Here is a 16,743-nt window from a genome sequence, read left to right on the forward strand (position 1 = left end):
TACTTTACAGTTACTTTTCGCCCTTCAGTCATACTTATTTTTATATTAAAGATCAGTCATTTTTAGAATGACAGCACAATCAAATGACAAACTATTTGAGTCATTTGGGGTTTTTCTCTTCCGGTTTCCAGGGGCGACTCCAAAGAATTTTTTATAAAACCATGCCAGAATTATTTTTATTAATCTATGCACATTAAATCCTAAAATTTTAAATTTCACACATCATAAGGTTGTAAAAAAAAAAGCAAACTAGTCATATATCTGGTTTATTTATTTTATTTTTGGGATATGAAACTGACGAGAAGATAATTACAAATGTACACCACACTTTTTCATACTTTTATTCATGTCTTCCTTTTTTGGGGAATTGACCTGCTGTGAAAGCAGAACTGAAATGACATGATAAAACATTTTTCTCTGCAGGTGTTTTGTTAGGAATCTCCTCACTGTTGGTCATTGCCACCGGACGTCTTTGTCTCAGGCTGCAGGCTTTTGCATTTTGTTTATGGCGAACCACTCATTGCTTTTATCGTCGGCCATAGCCTAAAAAAAAAAAAAAAAATAAGAGGAAAAGAGAAAAATCACAGTAAGCAACCAAAAATGTAGAGAGCTTAACCCAAAGAGAGATTTGAAATAATTCTCACCTTATCAAGCAGCTCGTTTCCTCTGGGATCCACAGCAGACAGCTCCCTGAACGCCTCGTCTCCCACAAAACAAATTTCATGCCCGTCCTAAAATAGCAATAATAATAAAAACACCCTCACCATTTCCACCATGATCATTTGGTAAAAGACTGCAACATTATTTGAAGTAAAAACTAAAAACACTTACGGGGTCGGCTAAAATAACAACTTCCACCGTGGCTTTCCCAGGAGTGTCCAGGCTGACCAGCGGGTTAAGAATTTGCTCTTTTCCTTTTCATCAAAGCTTCAATATCGGGCAGCTGCGAAAACGGAAAACGTTTGTCACGCCTCCTCAAAAGAGCTACTCCCGAGACGTTCCAAGAAAGCGCAGCTTGCCTGCTCCCGTGGACACGAAAACGCGATTCTCCCGAATGCCGTTCCATGATCGACCTTCCCGCCAGTGTCCCGAAGCTCGAGCTTACACTGAACAAATACCAAACATGTAAATATATCAAGCCAAACTAGCAACGTATATGTCTTTATTATTCATTAGTAACTCACTTGAGAGTCAGAGTAACCCAACAGCACAGTGTTTTTGTCCTGACTCTTGTCCATCACCGTCATTCCCAGCAGAGTGGCCCAGTAGCGAGTGGATCTCTGGAGGTCCGACACGCCAAGGCAAACCTTCTGGACAGGGTCTGCAGGCAAACGATTTAAAACAAAATGAATTTTCTATTCTAAAAGGGAAAAAAAAAAAAAAAAACTTCTGTAGAATGGGGGGAATTCTTTCCATAAATGTGAAAAACAAAGAAAGATAGGTAGCTCAGGTTATAGCAGGAAATAATATTAGCTACCATAGCTATGCAGATGATACTCAGCTCTACATCACAATGTCACCAGGCGACTCTGAACCACCAGGCGATCACTGAATAAATGCTTAGAACAGATAAATGTGTGGATGAGACAAAACTTTCTCCAGCTGAACAAAAACAAAACTGAAGTTATTATTTTTGGACCTAAAGAGAAACGATATAGAGTTATAGATCTAGAGTCAATGCACAGCTTCAGTCATTACAACTAAAAACTAGCGATCAGCCTGAAACCTGGGAGTAGTGATGGACTCTGACCTGAACCTGCAGAGCCACGTAAAGACAGTCACAAAGTCGGCCTTCCATCACCTGAAGAACATCTCCAGGATTAGAGGACTAATGTCTTAGCCAGATCTAGAGAAACTCATCCATGCGTTTATCTTTAGTCGCATTGATTATTGCAACAGCGTTTTCACAGGCCTGTCCAACAAATCAATCAAACAGCTGCAACTGATCCAGAACGCTGCTGCTCGCGTTCTCACTAGAACCAGGAAGATAGAGCACATAACACCAGTTTTAAAGTCCCTCCACTGGCTCCCTGGAGCTCAAAGAATAGATTTTAAAATACTGTTGTTAGTTTGTAAATCATTTAAGGTCTTAGCGCCACAATACATTGAAGATCTGCTGTTGTATCAACCTTCCAGAACCTCTCAGGTCTTCTGGTTCTGCTCTGCATCCACAGAACCAAACGAGGAGAAGCAGCATTCAGCTTCTATGCACCACAAATCTGGAACAAACTTCCAGAAAACTGTAAAACAGCAGAAACACTGACTTCCTTTAAATCTCAACTAAAATCCCACATGTTTAGAATTGGATTTGAAACTTAATCAATTATGAATTTCATGATGGAACTTGACTTAATGTCATGTTTTGATTGTTTGTTCCGTGTTGCATGACTTTGTGTTTTTGTGCTCGTTATGATGCAAAGCACTTTGAAATGCCTTGCTGCTGAAATGTGCTGTGCAAATAAAATTTGATTGATTGACTGCACAGAAAAAAAAACAAGCATGCAACTTTTTAAAGAATGTGATCATAAACTAATGGGGGACCAGAGGGGTTATTTGAAAGCAGAAGCAGGAGACGGTCACCATGAGAAGGCTGCTGTTTGTCTATAATGTAGAAAGGATATCCTCCAGGAGCCTGGATTAAATACAAAGCTTCCTCCACCTTAGTCAGGGGCCACCCCAGGCGCTTGGCGTTGCTCACTGCTTGGCTGGACTGCAGGGTGAGGCCCTAAACACAGAAATGTCTTCACTGCTGCTGCTGCTGCTTCATTCCACAACAGAGATTGCCCTTCACGACGTGTCCAAGATCCACTTTCACCCACCAAAAAGTCGTTGCCCAGTCGGTACTCTCCCACCCCGTAGTTGTACGTGAGCTCCGCTACAAAATGGTCGTCCTCTGGACCAAAGCCGACCATCGTCTTGCTCCATTTTCCGTCATAGGGGCTGAAAGATTTAATTATTGACAATCATTAGGCCTGTGGGTGCGAAGTGCACGCAGGTTGGCGTCATTCTTTACCCGTTGCAAGTCGCTTTGCAGCCTTCCTCGAACTCTTCGTGTCGCAAAACCTGAAGGGAAACAGAAGAAACGTGGAAGAGGATTCATACAAAAAAAACAAAAACTACGCAATTTCACATCCTGAACTAAAGAGGAACCCTGCAGGGATTGTGCAAAAAAACCTAATACTCGTCAAACAGCTGAAGAGAATACTGAACCACTGAGGTTAAAGGTGACGCTCCGTTCAGTTCAGATCGGCTACCTTCATGCCCAGGACGTCCCGGTAAAACGTGGCGGTTTGATTTCGGTCCCCGACTTTAAAAACAAAGTGTAAAGCTCGCCTCAAAGCCATGATTACTGATCCTTTACTCACAGCTCGATTGAGCTTCCTGAAGGATCGATTTCTGCGTCGTCGAGCGCTAAAGGAAGTGTTGCGTTCCGATTACCTCGGATGTTTAACGAACTGTTAGAAATATCGCCTCACCAAAAAAATAAAATAAAAAAATAAATGTTGGAACACTTAAACTATAACGCAATGTATTATTACGCTTGATTACTACAATACAGTTATCTGTTGATATGAATTCGTGCCTCTTTGCATAATTTACTTTGCAGCAATTGGAAAAGTGACCAGAACTGCGGCATGTTTTGTCAAGAGTTAATTTATTTAAACAGTAAAATGAGCTGAGAGTAGATCAAGGTTGCTAGTTAGGAAACGCTAAAACCGTTAATAACTTTTGATAAATAATAAATCTGTAGTTTACGAGGTATACTTGAATGCAACATGTGGTTAGACTCCTTTAGATTACACCTGCAATTAAACTTACAGAGCACCTCCAAGTTTAATCGCAACTTTAACAAACAAATATGTCCAACTAAAATGAGATATTAATTTAAAAAGTTAATAGATGATTTGAAAGAAAAGCGGGTTAGTAACTTACTAACCCGCTATAAGCCAGTTATTATGAGGATAAATGGAGGTAACTTACGGTAGGTGGCAGCACTGAGCTTTTTTGTTGTAATAAAAAGTTCCTCCAGACAAGAGAAGAAGAAATAAAATTTTAAAAAATGGCTGCGCTCATCAGAGGCGTGATACGTCTGTTGCCCGTAGAGAAAAATGTTTTTCTTTCCACCAGAAGCGACATTATAGTGGAGTCAAAGCGCTTTGTTCGGGGCCTGAGGAGGAAACCGGTCAGGGTGCTATTTCCTGACGATGACACGGGGAAAGGCGTAAAGCAGCAGCGGCAGCAGCCACAGGCAGCAGAGAAGAAGACGACGGCCAGGGACCGTCCTACAGCTGCCGGAGAACAACCCGACCGGAGCGACGCTGCTAGCCTGAGGAGTAAAGCAGCTAAGCAACCCCATGCTAACACTACAAACACTACAAAGGATTCAGTAGACGGACTGCGCTATGAGAGGGCTTTACCGGGAGATAAAAGATTATCGTAAGCAATTTCTCTACTTTCGCTGTTTTCTTTATTATTATTATTATGGAGTGGCGCAGTGCTATACAGGTGCTACATACGGCATGTCTTTCTTCACACTTCCTGTCTAAAAATACAACAACAAAACCAACTGTCTTTTTTCCCCCTCATGTCCAATAAGTGTCTTTGGGGAGAAGCGTCACTGATTTGCGTTTATTCATGCCGTTTGTTTTGTGGATTTCCTCTTGACACTGAAGTTATTATATTGAATAACTGAACTTTTCTTTGTTTTTATTTTGCGTTCTGTTGCATTAGAACCACAAAACTCCACGTCAACTCCTCCTTCATCTGTTGCAATATTTTGTGTGACCGCAGGAGGCGCTGTTGCATGTCAACGCTATGCTACGCCACAGACGTAGGCTTTACGAGGGATGATAAAAACAAAAGAATTTAAACCTAATCCTGTAACTTTTGTGTAAATATACACGGTCACGGAATATGAGAGCCCTTATCAGATATTGTGACCACAATATAGTAAACTAATTAACTATTCTACTCAAGTATTTCATGTTTTTTTCAGTAACTGTGGTTACAATATCTCAACTGGTGGTGTGGAAAATTCCTGCAACCTAACAGTATTGCAAATAGAACAACCTCCATGTAGTGAGACAAGCTGAGATTTTGGGTATTTCTTGATTTAGATTATATATATATATATATATATATATATATATATATATATATATATATATATATATATATATATTTTTTTTTTTTTTTATATCATCTCGCTGTGCTTCCTCTGCTTCTCTGCAGGCGGCTGGTCAGCGTTGCTCAATCCAGGAAGTTTCGGGAGCAGCAGGGCAAAATCCTCCTGGAGGGCAGGCGTCTGATCTGCGACGCCCTGGAGGCCGGCGCCCGCCCTCAGATTGTGTTCTTCAGCATGGCGGATCGGCTCCGAGAGCTGCCGCTGGACAAGCTGAGTGGGGCGACGCTAGTCAAGGTCAAGTTTGAGGACATCAAGATCTGGTCCGACGTCGTTGCCCCGCAGGGAGTGATCGGTAAGGATCGTCCGTTCGATTTATCAAGATGCAGACGTTTTCAAAAAGTTCTTAGTTTTGTTGTTTTTCTGCAGCAATATTTGCCCGGCCTGATCCTGCTCGGCTCAGTTTTTCACAGAGAGAGCTGCCGCTGTCGCTGATATGCGACAACGTCCGTGATCCTGGTAACCTTGGGACCATGCTGAGATGTGCAGCTGCTGCTGGCTGTCATGACGTCCTCCTTACCAAAGGTAGATTTCTTCCTTAAAGCCCATTTATGGTGTAAATGGGCTTAAATCCATAGGAAAAATTTCCAGTGATCAGATTTCAACATGAAAGAACACATATGGTAGGAAGCTGGAGAGTTTTGTATCATTTACAACAAAACTCATTTAGGGATACAATTGTCACAACTTTTTTTGAAAAAAAAAAAAAAAAAAAAAACTGTTAATCCACTGTAAGAAATTTGTCATTTTCAAAGAACCAGCGTTTTATTTCTACTTTTAAGATTTAAACTAAAGGCAAACAGATCTACAAACATATTACTGATTCCTTCTAATTGTCATTCTTTGTGGGAATTTAGTGCTGGAATGAATTGAAAAACGGCTAAAAACCACATGTTAGAATTTGCTAACATATCTGTATGTAGAAAATAACCGTTCTTTTAGTTTTTAGCCAAATTTAAGAGGCATTATGGAAGGTCAAAAGAGCCACTTGTGGCTCCCTGCACCCCCAATACATTAAATATTTAATATATGTTAAGATATTTAATATGTGGGTCAGTTTTGATTAGCCGTAACAGCAATATTTATGTCAGAAATCGATACCAGCTCAAACTCTCACATAAAATTTGCGCATCGTTTAAATGTTCTATTTAACTTTTAGACTGTCAGAAAACCACAGAATTTATTGTTTTATACAAGTTATTATGAGAAATGCAAACATTTCTCATAATTATCACATCGTTTTTTTCTCTTCAATGTAGCAATTCTAATCGTTTCATTGACTTGTCAACAGGTTGTGTTGACATTTGGGAGCCCAAAGTGCTGCGTGCAGGAATGGGCGCCCACTTCCGAGTCCCCGTTTATCCCAATCTGGACTGGGACGAGATCAGAAATCGTCTCCCTAAATCAGTGACTGCGCACGTGGCTGACATGAGAGACGCCGACGACGAAGACGGCACCAACAAGCCGTCCAAACCGGGAGATTACGGTTGGGTCAGCACGTCACCTAGAAGGAAAACCATCGAGTGCGAGGAATACGATTCAGACTCTGATTCCGACTCGGAGGACGAGGGTCTTTCCCTCCCCAGAGTGGAAACCAAACTGTACCACGAGAACTGGGCCCAGAATCCCACCGCTCTGGTGATAGGCGGAGAGACGCACGGCCTGAGCACAGAGGCGGTGCAGCTAGCTGAGAAAACCGACGGTTCCAGACTCTTTATTCCCATCGTCTCAGGCGTGGACAGTCTGAATTCAGCCATGGCCGCTAGCATCCTTCTGTTTGAGGGCAGGAGGCAGCTGTCCATGCTTCTACAGACCGCTGGGAGAAGAGACAGTCTAAGGCTGAGAGGACGTTCTCATGAATAAGCTGAATAGAGCGTAAACTGTATGAGTTCTGTAATAAACCCATACATTTTAAGTGAAGATCTACTTTCTCCTGTTTTTAAAAAAAAATATTGTGTCTTACGTTCCATTAAGAGTTCACCTTTCCCTGACCTCAGAATCCTGGAGTCCTTTTGAAAACAAGCAGCTTCTCTCGAGGCTGGTTCAAAGGTCAAACCTTATCTGCAGCTCTTCAGAAATTTCTATGATAAAGACAAAATGTGGTTGTTCAAACAACCACATTTTTTGCTGTGTTGGTAAAAAGAAAGCATACTCTTAATTTGAGGGGTTTTTGCATCAGGACAAAATGATTTGGTATGAACAAGGGTATTTATTCTGCAACTGTGAAGCAACCTTCATCTAGATGTCTACTACAAGAATATGTTGCTTTTTTAGCAACATATTGTTATTTCTTGGCTCTTAGACCTTCTGCAATGGCTATTAACTTTAACCAACAATAATAAATTTACTGTTTTTAAATACAGAGAAAATGCAGGAGTCATTGGAATAATTTAACTGCAATGCCAATATTGAATTTGAAACTTAATACTGTAGCAATACATTTTTAGATCTAATTTGTGTAATTAGGTCGGAAACTGGCATGTCAGCATTCCATAAAAGGAATTGTTTGTATTTTTTCAAACTAAAATAAATACAATCGTGCTTGGAAAAAATACATTTCCCATGGAAGACATTTTGGCTTTTTTTTTTTTCCCAAAAGCTAGCCTGGCTAGTTTTTTGTCAAAAGTTGATTAAAAAAAAAAAAAAAACTAAATTTATGCTTGCCAGTGAGTTTTAATGTGCTAGAGAAGTCATGACTGGAGTAACAGAATATAAGAGTTTATACATTCGACGCTTCTCAAAAATGCCTCTCGTCTTTTTGTGATCGCAGAAATATCCCGTCTGTTTTTCCCCCCATTCAGAGACCTTCGCAGAAAATCCTCAACAACTTTGAGAGGAAACCACCATTAACTCGTTCGGCAGCGAGCTGCACGCCGATTATGGTTTTATTTAAATAGGCTTAAAGCTCCATCCATCCGACCCGCCGTCATACAGGTGAGTTTCCACATGACTCCATTTTTAGTCTTTGTCAGCGTCACACAGAAACCAAAAGCAACACAAATCTTGCAGTGAGAATAGAAAGCAAAGCATCAGCTTCAATAAGTAGGTCCACTGGATCGATTCTCAGGTTGTCTCTACAGCTCAAAAATGCTAGTGTGTGTATATATATATATATTTATATAAAAAAAGACAAACAGAATATCCTCATATATTACTGTATTACGACGGTGTAGTAGGGCCATTGTAGATGGAAAACGAGTACATTTCCACTAAAACATCTGAAAATATATAGAAAAAATAAGGACATTTCTGAGGTCCAAAGTTGAAAATTTGGCAAAAAAACTCAAATTTTGAGACCACAAAAGTTTTCTAGAAAAAAAAATAACCTAAAGGAATTTGAGTTTGAGCAGTCAAAAAAATTGGTAGAAAAACTTGTAAAAAAAGAGCAAATTTCTGAGTTTCAACATAGAAAAATTTCAACTCTTTCTGAAAGTCAAAAATGTTACACTTTTGAAACCCAGAAACGTCCATATATTTCCTAGAAAATTTCTGAAACTATTCTAAAAAAATGCTGTTTTTCCAAGTAAATTTTTGACTTTTCAAACTCAGAAATTTCCATGTTTTTTTCTAGAAAATTTCAGGAATTGATCTCAAAATTTCTGAGTTTTTGGGCAGAAATATACTCTTGTTTTTTTTTCCCCTTCCATCTACAATTTCTCCAACACGCCGTCATACTGTATGGACTATGCAAGGCACCACAGGAGAAAGAGAGGACTCTATAAAGAGAGGAAACGGACTTAAAAAAAAAAAACATGGTCAAAATGTCCGTACGGAGACATTTGTTTCTATCTAACAGTCAGTAGGGGAGGTGAATGAGAGTAGGGAGACAGAGCGTGTGTGTGTGTGTGTGTGTGAGAGAGAGAGAGAGAGAGAACGGATCTGGGTTAAGTGACAGTCTCATTCTGCATGTCCATTTCCTGCTCGGAGTTTCTCTTTTAGATGGGCTCTGGTTTGAGCTTTTCAGCCAGGAACTCGTTGACAAACTGCTCCACCACGGCCGGCGTGATCTCCTCCACGTCGCGGACGTACTTGGCACGAGCCGACATGTCCAGGATGGTGAGAAGGGGCGCCGCCTCTGGGAGGTTGGTGTAGTCCCGCAGCGAGTCGCTCATGTCGTCCTGGAGGAAGGAAACCATGTTGCGTCACGTTACAGGGAAACATTCCAGACGTAAAGACGCAGAGCAATTGTTATTTTTTAGGCATTTCTACTTAACAGTACAGGATTCTTATGCCAGTCATTGTTAAATTTCACAGTAGTGGAAATGTTAAACGAATGACACTTTAAAAAGCAATCCGTCTCATAAAATACAGTAGATATACAGTGTTTGTATTTGATTCACATATTTGATTTTCTGCCATAGGAACTAGAGGTCATCAACTATACCAGAGAAATATTGCTTACACTAATAAATTAATGCTTATTATGCTTAGTTAAAATTATTTTACACAAACATACCGAGACGTGTTTCTATTAGAGGTGTGCAATTCTGCACATTTTGGTATCGATTCGATACTAAGTAGACACAGGGTCAGTATCACCAATATCAATATTAATACCGGATCGGTTAAGTTTGAGGAATCATCAAACTTCTGATTGTTAGGCATTTTTGTGGCTCTTCTTTTCATTTCTTTTGTTAAAACCTAAGATAGAATTTAGATGAAGTATATAGGTGTCTACTAAATACTTTAGTATCCTATTAACACGACAAAACAGAAACAAGTGAGCAAAAAAACAATCTGAGAGCAAATAAAAGCAAAATCTTGTTTATGGTAGAGCTGAGAAACTACAATACAACAATAAAATAAATTTTCTTCTCCAAGTGCAAACTATAATCAACCAATCAAAGCCAGGAGGCGGGTCTTAGTGCTGTCAATCATCCTCCCTGCGGCTAAGCTTCAGCTAGCAGAGCTAGTTGTGAATGCCCAGACAAGTGAGCATAGCCCGGTGGATAAATGGTTTTCCTACTACGGTGTGCTGTTTCTCCTCCATTAGCACACTGAACAGAGTGCATGAGGATGATTGACAGCGCTAAGATCTTTCTCTTGGCTCTGATTGGTTGTTGCATTTCTTCAGGCTGCAATAAGTATCAGATTCTGTCTTTTTCACAGATCGTCTGTCGCCTAACATGTCACGACATGAAAATAGTTTTAACAAATTTGCAAGCAACATTTTATTTTATCTTTTTTGAATAAAGGTTACATAATGCACCTATGTAATCAAACAGTTGCCTACCTGGTCAAGAGTTCAGCTACTCAGTTGATGGATGTTTCTTGACCTTAATTCCCCTCAGCTTAACTTGTTGGACTCATTAAAGACAAAACGCTTTCGTATGGGAAAGATTACATTTGAAGTTACAGGAAGAGACCAGAAGGTGGCACTGCAGCAAAGAGCTGATCTTGTGACAGAAAGCTTCCCTGTGTGCTTCCACTTGAGGTTTCTGACTTATGTGCCATTTGTGAGTTTATCATTGACTTTCTCTTCGGGGAGCCGACTTCAGATGCGCTTCCTCCTGCGTTCAACACTCACTCCAGCCTTATGTAAGCCCTTCCGCTCTCTGACGTCCCGCTATCAGAGAATCTCAGCTAAACATGATCGGAGCAAGTGATCAGCTCAAAGGCTTTTCATTGAATATCTTTGCTGTGCTGCTACCTAAACAGGCTGCTGACCTCCTGCTTTGGAAAACTACAAACAAAAGAGCAGCTGTGCGGTTTCCTCTTCTGGTGACGGGCAATAGAAACCGGCTCCATTCAAAATCGGTGAACACTTTAGTAGCTACTCACATATGGAAGACGGCAACGTTCCCCCCTCCCAGTGAAATACTGCCAGATCCTCGCCGCTACAAGTCAAACCCCCGCTCCCTTTCAGGCTCTCTTACAGCCACATGGAGCATGGATGACGGATCATGCGAGGCAAGCAGCGAGAAGGAACCGCAATCTGTCACCGCCGCACCTCCGGTCTCTCTGATCCGAGGGGATCTGATCTCCACGTCAGGCGTTGGCCGCCAGAGGAAGTCCCGGATCTTTCCTTTTGTTTGGCTACCTTGTCTGCTCGCTCTGCGCAGCTCAAACGCTAGAAAAGACTTTTTTTCTTTTCTTTGAAGAGACAAAGGGCCAACCTCACTCACAGCTGTGATGTGACTCAGCATGCGTTTGGCCGTGGAGGACAAACGCATGTTGTTTGTCCTCCATAAACAGCATATCGCCGATCCGACATTTCTGGATCGCCGATCCGACATTTCTGGATCGGCGATCCAGAAATATTCGGATCGCCGAAGAACCGCGATATTTCACGCATGACTGCCACGCCGGCGAAACCTCGACTGACGGCTCAGACATCCGTCTATTACGACACTGACAAGGCAGACTTCAGTCTTTTACAACGCATAAATGACATCAGAGCCTAAATGAAATTTGCTGCACAATGTACTGTGATGGACAACATCACCGTCGCCTGCAACATGCAGATGCAGACAACGGCAGCCATCTGTTGAGGTCACCATTCAGAAACTTACGCCAAAAGCTAAGAACATTTGTGTGTGGTTGATTATGGTTCTGTAGGGTCAGGAGTTCAACACATTCATTTAGATTGAATTCAATTTGTTTTCAATGTAGAAGTTCCAGCCGGAAGTTTTCCATTCCGGTACATCCGCAAATCTGACAAACAAGCAACATCCGATGGAGGATGAAGCTGCTCCTCTTGGCCCACTGGGGGTTAATTCTTGCTATGGAAAATGATATGATTGGACGCTGCTGTTTACAAGTTGTGGTAACAGGAGTTAGCCTCCTCAAAGCTAAACATGTAGCAGCACTGATGCTAATGTTAGTGCCCGTATGTCTAAAGATGGATTTTTTCAAAGACGTGAACCGAGCTCAAATAACCTCACAGATTAATACCAAACAGCTCATATGTCTGTTTATTCAACAATTTGGCAGCAAAACCGGTTTTTGAACTTAAAGTGATGCTTATTTTGTTGATCTAGTTTTTGATTTAAATGCAATACAAACCCTGAAATTAACTTTATTAACATGCGTTCATAAATTTTATTTCAGTCAGTTTTTGATATAGGTAATTGCCCAGGGTGGCATCCGAAAGGGGTGATGAACTCAAGAAGAAGAAAATAATTCTTAATTTATTAGCCGTCAGTTGTCCCCTAGATGAGTTTGTCACTGCATGTGGAAAACTCCTTTGATGCCGTTTAGTTCTGGCAGACTGCATTACAAGCTTTCTGCTGCAAAAAGGCCCCAAAACAATCAGATAAGGGGCTTTCCCAGGAAACCATGCCGACAAGAACCACAATTTCAAGCTTAAAAAGTTAAGCATAGTGATTAATCATTATTAATAACAGAGCTAAAACCACCAGGTTTGCAAGTCAAACCTGGTGGTTTTTATCCCCAGCTCAGCAACAGGTGGGGAGGGGGGTAGAAATATACGCCTTTGTGGAAACAAACTCCGCACATATAGAAGCTCTAAAGCTTGTGAATTATTGCAAGCCTCGGAGAGACGACGTCTCTTTGTGTTGGGTCTGATAAAGGCGGAGGCCCTCAGACGACAAACGCCCTGAGAAACACAAACAGGGCGACTGAGTCCGTCTGCTGCTGCTGCTGCTAGCTTAAATTGCTCTGGAAAGGTGGCGACGCAACATGATGGAGAGGAGAGCAGGGGTGATTCTACAACCTGATCTACAATTAGAAAGTTTTTCATCCTGACCACAGCCTGCTTACCCCCTGACAGCCTCTGCTCACCTGACCACACTCCAAGTGTCTTGGCTCCGCCCACTTTGCTAGAATCTTTCAAAATTACATGATATTGCAATATCATGCAGTTATGCATGGTATTGTGTCTCAAGTAACTCCCCTGTCCTTTTTCACAGGGGAGTTGCTTGCACCTTGAAATTGACTTCAGCGTCCCGTTTCCTCTCACCTCTCCGGCAACAAAGAACAGCAGCGGCGTCTCCTCTTCCTTGGCTTTATATTTGGCCATGAGCTTCTCTGCTATTGGCTGAATCAACTCCTTGGCTGGCTCCAGTTCGCCTTCCTCTTCAGCGTCTGAATAAGGTCGCACAGAGTCACAGTCAAAAGCTTGACACAAAAAGAAACGGCTGTTCAAAAAAGAGGGACAGGAAGCAGAGGCATCGTTCTTTTCTTTCCTCAGTTTCATAAGGAGTCATCAAATTTGGTTCCCATCCAGATGAAAAGAAAATTTACAGAGCAAATACAGAAACTCGGTTTGAACACTTTAAGCATTTTCTAAGTAAATATTCAAACTATTCCAGCAACAAGCGTAAATATCTGATTCAGAGGAGATTAAATCCCGATTCTGTCACTTACTACTTAGCTGGATCCCCCCTGAATTTGAGCTTTTCACTGACGCCGGCTTAAACTTTATTAAAACTGTGCAGTCTGATTCAGAAATGAAGCACTTTTCAAACCATCAAGCGCTTTAAGAGAAATGGGGTTTTTTTACACTCAGGAAGAATTTCCCACATTTATTCACACAACTTGAACACTTCCTGCATTTTTTGAGATTATCTGCAACAAACCAACACAAAGTGGTGCTGCTTGATTCTTATTGGAATAAAAAAATATGCATGATATGGCATCTCAAATAACTGAAATCAAGACAGAAACCCATTTTATATCTGTAGAAGACACAAAATGAGTAATGAAAAGACGCTTGACCTTCTTGGTACTAGAGGAAACTCAAAAAGCATAAAAAAAACAACCAACTTTCTGCTTCACATTTAACCGCCCTTCTTCGCGTCTCCAGACACACGGCCAGCTCACCCACAAACAGGACGAGGCAGGGCCCCTCGTGGAGCTGCACGGCGTTGGCCTCGCTCAGCTCCAGCACGGGCCGCGGGTGCCACGGGAAGAGCCGGCACTCCGGGTCGTTCAGCACCTCCACGCGGCCCTGTCGCGTGATCACACGGCCCTCGGCGTCCAACAGGATCAGCGTGGGAATACCTGGAGGGAGGGCAGGGCGGAAAGAGGGTGACATAAGAGGCAGACGGACAGAGGAGGGGAAGGAAGCGGGCGAGAGCGCGGGTCATTTCCGTCAATTATCGCTCCGTGGAGCGGACGCTTCCCCCTCCCTGCCTCACTCTCCCGCTGAGGTTTTCCTTGCTATGTGGACATTTTTCTTCTTCCTCCCCCCTCTTTTTAATAGATTTTATTGGAAAGTGGGTTTGCTTTAACTTGTCACAAACACATTCCCCTTACTTTTCAAAAAGAGTGTCTGTTTCTTATCAGAAACGGGCGCCGTCAGCCAGCAAGCGGTTCATGAGTCAGGGAGCTGAACAAGGGGGGTGAGGTTTGCAGAAGAGGAGGCAATCGTGGAGTGCAGGAGTTTAATCTGGATGTGGGGGTTCCGGGGGGGCTGTTGACTCGTCCTCTGGGCATTCCTGACATTCTTCACAGGACAGAGCCAGCTCCAGCTCACATCATCCTCCACAGCACAGAGGAGGCAATCAGGGGGAAAGCGAAGGAGAGACGCTTCACTCCTGCAGCCAGAGAGACGGTTAACTCGATAACCGGTCCACATTCCTCAGGGTGAATCCGTGTCGGTCGCAGTGAGCCGTCAGCTCTCTGATATGACCCAGCAAGGCAGATATTATAAACCAGCTCCGAGGAATGCAGACGACTTGTGATTAATTGACGATTATAAGCTTATTCGATTGAAAATTAGTTCCAATCGATTAACCGATAACGTCCACTTTGAGTGTTGTAGTTTGGCTTCCGTCCAGCAGAGGCCACCGCCGGTCATCCTCCAAACAGAGTCTGGCGTTGGACGCGAAATGCAGTTTTTGCGGTTCTGTTTCCAAATATTGTCACTTGGCAAGATCCTGCTTGGTGGAGCAGCGCCGACAACCGGTTCAGAGGTTACCGACGGAGACGGGGACGCGTGATGTCATAATGCAGATAAAAATAAATAAATAAAGGAGTACATTTCTGCCAACAAATTTTGAGATTTTTCTTGGAAATTCTGTAGCTTGAAAAGTGAATAATTGGTTCGAATTTTTTTTTAAACATTTCTAAGATGTCAAAAGCGGAAAAGTTTTTAGGTTAAAAAAAAGTGAAAATATGCAAAAAAAATTTCTGAGATAAATCTCAAAATGTCAGTTTTTTTTATTTTTACCGCGCCATCCAAGTGGAGGAGGTAAACGAGAAAAATTGCAACATGATGGAAGAAAAACCAAAATCATGAGTTATTTCACTTCATGCTGCGCAGTTTTAAGATTCAAGCGGACTACTTCACAGAGAAGTCTACGTCTGCATGAATATCTTTCTGTTCATGTGGGTTTAAGTGATTCAGATATTACATTTTCCACTTAGCAACCCGAGAGGATCCTCTTTTGTTAGATTTGACAAATAAGTCAAAGGTGAGAAAACCACAAAACAACATTAAAACTGAATTATGTGCTTTTATTAAGATTACATATAAAAAAATTGAGCCTTTCAAGTTATGGAAACATGGTCAACCTTCTTAATACAAGAGAAAACTCAGCTTTTAAAAACAGGGCTGCTTATTAATGAATCCTTAGTGAATCCGTATAAAACAAACTTTAGAATGCGAGTTAACCGTCTCTCTGGCTTAGAATTAATACATATCTTGTATATCTTTTCCCTACTTCTATTTGAAACTGATAGATGCAAAAGTAAAATACCTTGTATTCCGTACAGCCTGTTGAGTCGAGATCTCCGCGCCTCGTCCGAGTACGGGACGGCCAACCACGGCATCTCGCTGAAATACTGCTTAAAAGACTCTTCTGACCTGGAATGGAAACGGACAACGCTTTTTACTCCCACGCCTGTTTGAGAAGACGGACGCAGACGTAACTCTCAGCGAAACGGATGAATCGGCAGCGGCGCTCACCTGTCGGCGCTGACGAAGATGATCTCGAACTTCTGACCCGACTCTTTGACGATTCGGTAGGACTCCACCAGGACTCGGGTCAGACTGCGACACGGCGGACACTAAGAGACACACAGGAGCAATTCATTTCACCGGAGTCAAACACAAAAAACCACAAACAAAAAAAACCACCAAAAACTTTAAATTGTTTCCACTGAAGAGCATCTAAAGAGACAGTAAACAAGGAAAACCTTGGAAATAATGGACGAGATTTGAACACTTTTTTAAGACTGCTTGTTTCCAACGGGTGTGGATGTGACCAGGCCTGAATCCATAAGGATCTGACCTCAAAAGTGGATTTGATCAATTGTTTTCACGGCTTAGTTCTTTGCGGGAATTTGTCTCCTTTTTATAACATTTCCCGTCCTATAGCAAACAATTCTTTCCTTGGGAATCTTTCTTTTTATTAAGTAGCTTCATGCTAACTCGCAAAGGCCCCTAAACTCCATATTATATAAAAATTTTCGCCAACACCCCTTTTTTGTTAACAGTTATCTCAATCCGGAAAATATTAAAAGAAAAGGTCATGCTTTCCCACTTTTGGAAGAACCTTGAAAAGAAAACCGAGCCGTAGCGGTTTCATAAGTCGCTGGTTGATTCTCACACATGTTTCAGCAAACACCTTTCCAACAAACTGGTAATTCTCTCC

General features: G+C 41.8%; 3 protein-coding genes across 3 annotated transcripts in view; 1 reads left to right on the top strand and 2 right to left on the bottom strand.

Annotated features, from left to right (window-relative positions):
- Positions 1-260: 260 nt before the first annotated feature.
- Positions 261-3,409, bottom strand: glod4 (glyoxalase domain containing 4). The gene is given in 10 exon segments (XM_055045689.1): positions 261-543; positions 645-731; positions 832-919; positions 921-943; positions 1,020-1,106; positions 1,185-1,321; positions 2,581-2,725; positions 2,820-2,940; positions 3,014-3,063; positions 3,255-3,409. Coding segments are annotated over 10 exon segments (894 nt in total). The 5' UTR covers positions 3,345-3,409; the 3' UTR covers positions 261-477.
- A 125-nt stretch (positions 3,410-3,534) lies between these two features.
- mrm3a (mitochondrial rRNA methyltransferase 3a) lies at positions 3,535-7,736 on the top strand. Its single transcript, XM_055045685.1, is given in 5 exon segments — positions 3,535-4,437; positions 5,233-5,477; positions 5,552-5,707; positions 6,474-7,001; positions 7,004-7,736. Coding segments are annotated over 5 exon segments (1,344 nt in total). The 5' UTR covers positions 3,535-4,060; the 3' UTR covers positions 7,042-7,736.
- Positions 7,737-8,028: 292 nt separating this feature from the next.
- The window catches only part of nxn (nucleoredoxin), a 60,731-nt gene continuing 52,016 nt past the window's right edge, over positions 8,029-16,743 (bottom strand). Inside the window, exons 4-8 of the mRNA XM_055045686.1 lie at positions 16,056-16,156; positions 15,847-15,953; positions 13,967-14,146; positions 13,104-13,228; positions 8,029-9,300 (exon numbers count right to left, since the gene is read on the bottom strand). Coding sequence (XP_054901661.1) covers positions 9,118-9,300; positions 13,104-13,228; positions 13,967-14,146; positions 15,847-15,953; positions 16,056-16,156 — 696 coding nt within the window. The 3' untranslated portion in view covers positions 8,029-9,117. The remainder of the gene's footprint in view (positions 9,301-13,103; positions 13,229-13,966; positions 14,147-15,846; positions 15,954-16,055; positions 16,157-16,743) is intronic.

The sequence above is a fragment of the Poeciliopsis prolifica genome, unplaced genomic scaffold, assembly GCF_027474105.1.
Source record: "Poeciliopsis prolifica strain line A6 unplaced genomic scaffold, Auburn_PproV2 SCAFFOLD022, whole genome shotgun sequence".
NCBI classification, from domain to species: Eukaryota; Metazoa; Chordata; class Actinopteri; order Cyprinodontiformes; family Poeciliidae; genus Poeciliopsis; species Poeciliopsis prolifica.